The sequence below is a fragment of the Echinops telfairi genome, unplaced genomic scaffold (genome assembly GCF_000313985.2).
Source record: "Echinops telfairi isolate 266 unplaced genomic scaffold, ASM31398v2 ScPeMD7_443;HRSCAF=831, whole genome shotgun sequence".
Taxonomy (NCBI): Eukaryota; Metazoa; Chordata; class Mammalia; order Afrosoricida; family Tenrecidae; genus Echinops; species Echinops telfairi.
In genome coordinates, this window is record NW_022104341.1 from 5,993,687 (window position 1) to 5,999,686 (window position 6,000).

General features: G+C 57.2%; 1 protein-coding gene across 2 annotated transcripts in view; it reads right to left on the bottom strand.

Annotated features, from left to right (window-relative positions):
• The window catches only part of SLC6A17 (solute carrier family 6 member 17), a 71,106-nt gene that overhangs the window by 34,014 nt on the left and 31,092 nt on the right, over nucleotides 1–6,000 (bottom strand). For both annotated transcript variants that reach the window (XM_004699205.4, XM_045292019.1), the window contains exon 3: nucleotides 2,100–2,257. In XM_004699205.4, coding sequence (XP_004699262.1) covers nucleotides 2,100–2,257 — 158 coding nt within the window. The remainder of the gene's footprint in view (nucleotides 1–2,099; nucleotides 2,258–6,000) is intronic.

Consider the following 6,000-nt stretch of genomic DNA (forward strand, 5'->3'; position numbering starts at 1 on the left):
GGATTTGAACTGCTGACCTTGTGGTTAGCATCTCAATGCATAGCCACTACACCCCCAGGGAAACTGGTACTCCTAGACCCTTGGGGAGGTGATGCCCTGAGTGGCAGCAGGCTGCCACAGATCCTCGTCTACTTTCAGCCTGAGGCTGCATAGGGGGGCTCTGCTGCCAGGCTTGTGGGAGAATTATGGGCCCCTCCCAGGAAAGGCTTCCTGGTGTGAGCATGGGTGTCTTCGGGCTTTTTCCTTAATGGGCATTCAGGTTCCCAGCCTCTACTTCTGAGGAAGCTTCATCTGCGGCCCCCTGGGAGGAGCGGGGACCCTCATGGAGTCCCCACCCAAGGCCAGCAGGATCACCCTGTCTCCACTGTTCCAACTGCCTTCCTGGGTGGCCACAGGGCTCCTGTCTGAGCCTTCCCTAACTCTGCTCATGGACAGAGAGAGACCGCAGGAGAGCCTGAGCCCTGGGAGGCAGGGAAGACAGGCAGCTCAGCAACCCCTGAGGGAGAGTCTGCCGCCCCCAGTCGCTGCTGTGAATGCTCCCCCCTTCCCCCCCCCACCCTCCGGGAATCACACACCAGGTCTGATCAGGAGGCAAAACCTTCAGTGGGGGAACGTGGTGGTGGGGCGTGCAGGGATGTGCTCAGAAAGAAGGAGAATACATCCAACGGGAAGTCATCGGACAGCCCAGCAGTGAGTCCTTTCAAGGTGACCGTCACACTGCGTCTCAAAGGAGGGCAGTTCCAATGAGCTCACTCGGGGTTCGTGGAAGGTCCCAGGAGAGTCACACTCCCACAGAGCAGGGAGCAGGGCAAGAGATGGAGAGGGAGGTTCGTGAGCAACAGCGGGGAGGGGGCTGTGTGCGGAGAGTGTCCCCTTTCTCACGTTTCGAAGTGGTCCTTCTGGAACTTGGTTTTACAGAGCGGACTTGAACACCGGCACTCTCTTTACGCCTCTGGGACCCTGAGTTCTGCTGCTCCTTCTTCCTCATCATTAGGCGTCACTGTGCTGAACTCTGGGTGCTCCAGCCCAGCCCCCTTCTTCACCAGGACTTGGGCCACTTTTCCCGGGACCGTGCCTTCCCAGGCTTGCAGGGGATCATTACGATGGACCCAAGCTGGGGGCTTTGATGACCGTCCACCTGGCCCTGAAGGTCGGCCTGGGGCTGCCTCCCGCCTGGCCCGCGGCTCTCAGAGGAACTAAGGAGCAACGTCCGCTCCTGAACTGGAAGCTCCTCCTGAAATTGTAGGGGCTGGGAGCAGAATGGCCCCCTGGGAGAGGAATACCTCACCCCACGGTGGCTTCTTCACGCAAGGCAGACATGGCATCAGCAGACTGAACCCCCATTCTTGTCACAAGGTCCGAGGAAAGGCCCCAGTTTCCTGAGCAGTTAATAAAGCTACTCATGCAGAAGTGTGTACAGGCGGCCGTGGCCCTCGTCTCATTAATGTACGTCCTGGGGTGTGGCTTGTCACTGGACGCTGTACCAGCTTTACTAAAACATTATATAGTAGTATGCAATTTTTCCCTGCTAGGCGAGCAAGAATGGAATCTCAGATTCGACAAATGTACTAAGTGTAGTTGAGAGTACTTTGAAGGCGATAAGGTGGTTTTTTAAAAAATTTATATAGTTTTGAAAAAAAATTCTGGTTTGGTATGTGTGTGTGTGTGTATGTGTGTGTGTTTAAAGCAAAGAAAATGCCAAGGAGACCCTAGGGCTGAGCCGCCTCTCCCTGACCCCCTTGCCTAGCCAGTGGACCTGCACTTTAACCAAGGCAAAAGGAAGGGCCTGCCCTTAGGGAGGGGCAGGGGGCCGGGCTGCAGGGTACAGTGGCTGTGTGAGAGGTCCCCAGGTTGGCTCAGCCTGATATGCCTCCCTGAGCCTCAGAAATGTGTCTCAGCTCTCCTGCTGAGCACCCACTTCAAAGGAGGCTTCCTGTTTTAGGCAGTGTAGCCAGCTTCCCATTTCCTGGGATCCCAGCTGAGGGCCCCCTCCCTGCCCTTGGCCCAGCCCAGGCCTCTGGTCTGTAAAAGTCCCCCTCCCAGGCAGCCAAGAACAGCCCCTTTGCCCCCCATGGAACCAGCCCCCCACTGTAGCTCACTATGCAGCTGGAGAAGCCGATGCCCCCCAGGCGGGGGCACACGTAGTGCCAGACGCCGATGCTGCCGCGGCGGATCCTCTGGCCCACCGCCAGCTCCAGGAAGAACAGGGGGATTCCGATGATGATCAGCAGCACCAGGTAGGGCACCAGGTAGGCACCTAGGGGAGGAGAGTAGGGGCGTTGGTGAGTGAGCCTCCAGAAGACGCTCAGGTAAGGGAGGAAGAGGCTGCTCCTTCCCTGCCTCCCGCACACTGCCTCGTCCTTGGGCTCACTGGGGCCCACCCCACCCTGGCCCACACCTCCTGGCCACCACGTCCCTTGACCCAAAACACTACGGGGAGGGCCCCGCGTGCAGTCAAAGCCGCTCACTTACTGAGCTGTGCACAGACAGACAGAAGGACACAGCCACCTCGTGATGTGGCTGCTTGTGCCATTCCCTCTGGCCACAGCAGCTGACCCAGGTGGAGGACCCCTCCCCTTCCCCCTGCCCCCAGATCCCCAGACACAATATCCCTGAGAGCGCGGCGCTGACTCAGCAGATTGGACAGCTTCAGGGGAGCAGAGCGTGGCAGCTCTCCGGGGACGGAGGATCTGACCAGAATGGCCATTAATCTACAGCTAATTGGGAGGAATGGAGAGAAATTAGCAGCTCAGGGAAGCGTAGCCGAAAGGGTCATAAAGGGGAGGATGGATCTCGCTCAAGATTCCAGATGATAAATGAACCTGGCTGTCCCGGCCCGGCTGCAGACACAATCTCGATTTCAAGTGACAGGGCATTTATCGGGAGAATTAAAGCCGCCTCCAGACACAGATGAGTGCCCCCGAGGAGGGCTGTGCCAACACCAGCCGAGGCTTGTCAGCAGCTCGGGCAGCCCAGCCTGCCCGCTCAGCACCTCAGGCCAAGCCCCCAGTGGACGCTCCTCACACTGCTCCTCCCATGACATGTGCGCCCCAATCTGTCAATGGACCTCAGGAAGCAGGCACGTGTTCACTGGGGTTCCCAGAAGACCCCTCAGACGCACACGAGCAAAGTCAGTACACGTGCACACGCACAGAGAGCCTCATGAGATGATCACACACACACACACACACACACACACACACACACACACACATGGCAAACAAAGCACACACAAGCCAGTGGAGCTCATCAAGAACGGCCTCCCAGGGAGGGGCCCTGCCCCTGTCTCAGACCACAGACCCCAGCATCTAACCCAGGAAGCACCCACAGCACATGGCCCACCTCGCTCCAGCAGGGGCAGGGTCACGCCCTGAGACCCCTGGTCTGGCTTTAACTGGGTCTCTAATCTTGGGCTTGGGGACAGGAGGAGGAAGGATGGGGTTTGCTCCAGGAAGACCACAGGGTACAGCCTCGCGGGCTTTGTTTCACCCTCCCTCGTGTCCTTGGCCCGGCCACAGTGTGGGGTAGGGAGATGGGTGTCGGCTGTCAGTGGAGTGGGCCAGCCCGCTCTGCGGCTTTTCTCCTCTCCCCACACAATCAGGGGGCCAGTCTGGGGAGGGCTATGCAGAGGGCCAGCCTGCAGGCAAGGGCACGCTGAGGTCCAGCTGCCCAGGGGGCTCAGCATCTGTAGCTAATTAGAGCTCCTCCTGGAGCAATGCTCGTTGATAACAAGACCCTCTGCCACCTCAGATAACACACTTTGGGGGTCCAACCGGGCTTCTTTTGCTGTGTGGGGGCCTCGGTGGTGAGTCTGAACCACTGGAGCACCATTCAGGGCCTCAGGAAGCCCAGCAGAGCATGGTCACAAGACCCCCTGATCTCTGAAAATCCACATCTCTGTCTGCACCGGGGCCTCTGGCAAACCCTGCAGCTGTGACTAAGGGTGAGCAGGTCACCTTGATCTCTGGTCGTTGAGCTACGTACTGAGTCAAGAGCCAGAACCTGGAGTCAGACCCCCTGGGCTTGAATCCTACCTCTGACACTTTCTAGCTGTGTGACTTCAGGCAAGCGACCTGGCCTCACTGTGCTGCCAGATTCTGCCTGGTATAAACCAGAACAAACTTACTGCCTTCGAGCCGATTCTGAGTCAGGTACCCACTGGGACAGGACAGAACTGCCCCTGTGCGTTTCTGAGACTGTGGTTCTTTACTGGAGTGGGCGCCCCCGCCTGTCTCCTCTCCTTGGTATTGAGAGGTCGAAAAGACGCCATTGCTGATATCTGACCCTTGTTGGTTGACCCAAAAAATGCCATCTTAGATGGTTCAAGCTTGTTCCTCCGGCCCAGGCTTGTTGTGAGGGTTACGGGAAGGAGAGACTTGCACATGACGAGCATTTGTTCTTTCTCATACAAATAAGGAGAAAGCAAGAAGAGCCGAACTAACAAGCTGCCGGACAGAGATACTGTGAGCATCCGGGAGCGCTCAGCAGAGCTGCAGGGCTTAGATGCAAAACTGAGCAAAAGTGCCGCCCAGGACTGGAAACTAGAGAGCATCGGTCCTGAGAACACATTGCTGCCTCCTCCTCCTCCTCCTCCTCGTGATAACTGGCTTCCCAAACATGCTCAGGCCGACTTACTGGAAAACCATCAGTCCCTGAGGGGAGGGCTCTAAGCAAAGGTAAGAAAGGGATTCCAGGAGCCGGAGCAGATGAAGAGATGTGGTGGGAAGGTGAGATGGAGTTCTGGGAAGCTGGGGCCACAGAGACTGTCCAGCCACAGTGACCGGCTCACTTCGGCCAGAACGCTGCCAGTACTGCGTGTGCATGCATGGAGGGATGCTGATTCTGCCCCAAGCGTTAGGACATGAGTAACCATCTGAAGCCAGAAAAGACGAGGTAAAATATTCCTAGTTGGAGTCCCCAAATGTCATGCTCTCCAGTTGTTTGGGGGACCTCTGAGTCCTGGTGGTATAGTGGTTACTCATTGGGCTGCTCATTACAGCCACTCCACAGGAGAAAGACAGGGCTTTCTACTTCCATAGAGAGCTACAGTCTCAGAAACTCACAGGGCAGTTCCACCCTGTCCTATAGGTTTGCTGTGAGTCGGCACTGGCTGGGCGGCAGTGAGTTTGATTTGTGTTCAGCGCTGTTCTGAACACCACACAGAGCATAAAGGAGACTGCCCGCCTGTATCTGAGGGCTGGTTTTGGGCAGGACTGACACCCACACCGTGACACCGGATTGTGCCGTGCCGACCCCGGAGCCCAAGTGCGTGTGGAGGATACATGATGCCAGGCTAGGAAGATAGAAATCCCTGATCTGACTTAAGCACAAGGCGTCTACTGGGCCAGCACACACCTGCCCTACAAGAGAAGCTAGAAAGGAGACGTCCCAGCCAGGCTGTGCTGTTGGCCCGGGAAAGGGTGTTCTGGACAGGAGGAGGATGTCCCTGAATGGGGCTGCATCTTTGGGGACAGTCTACCTGGAAAGAGTCCCCGAGAGCAGGGAGGGACCAAGTGTGGGGGAATGCCTGCAAAACTGAAAGGTGGCAGTCCCAGGGACAAGACCGTTCACCGCTGCCGCAAGTCACTTTCTCAGGACGAGGGCTAAGCTTGGAAACACGCCTGCGGGATTTCTCCTCGTTTATTTTCCACTAGTTTCTCCCTCATGTTGGAGAAAGCTGCCTTTGGAACATTTCAGCCTGCCTCTGAGTTGCTGGGGGGCAGGGGAGGGTGGAGATAGGTCCTAGGGGCATCTACCTACCCCAGGACTGGAAGTGCTACAGAGATGCGACCTCAGCAACCAGATCCTTGAGGTATAGATGAAAGACAGCAGCCAGCAGGGGTCCCTCCCCCTGGCAGCCAGTCCGCATGGTGGGTAAGGGCTCAAGTCCTGAGCCAGGCTCTCCCAGATGCAAATCCTGACTTGCCACTGGCTGGGTGAACTTGGGCCAGTTACCTGACCGCTGTGCGCCTTGGTTTGGGATCTCTGAAATAAGGACAA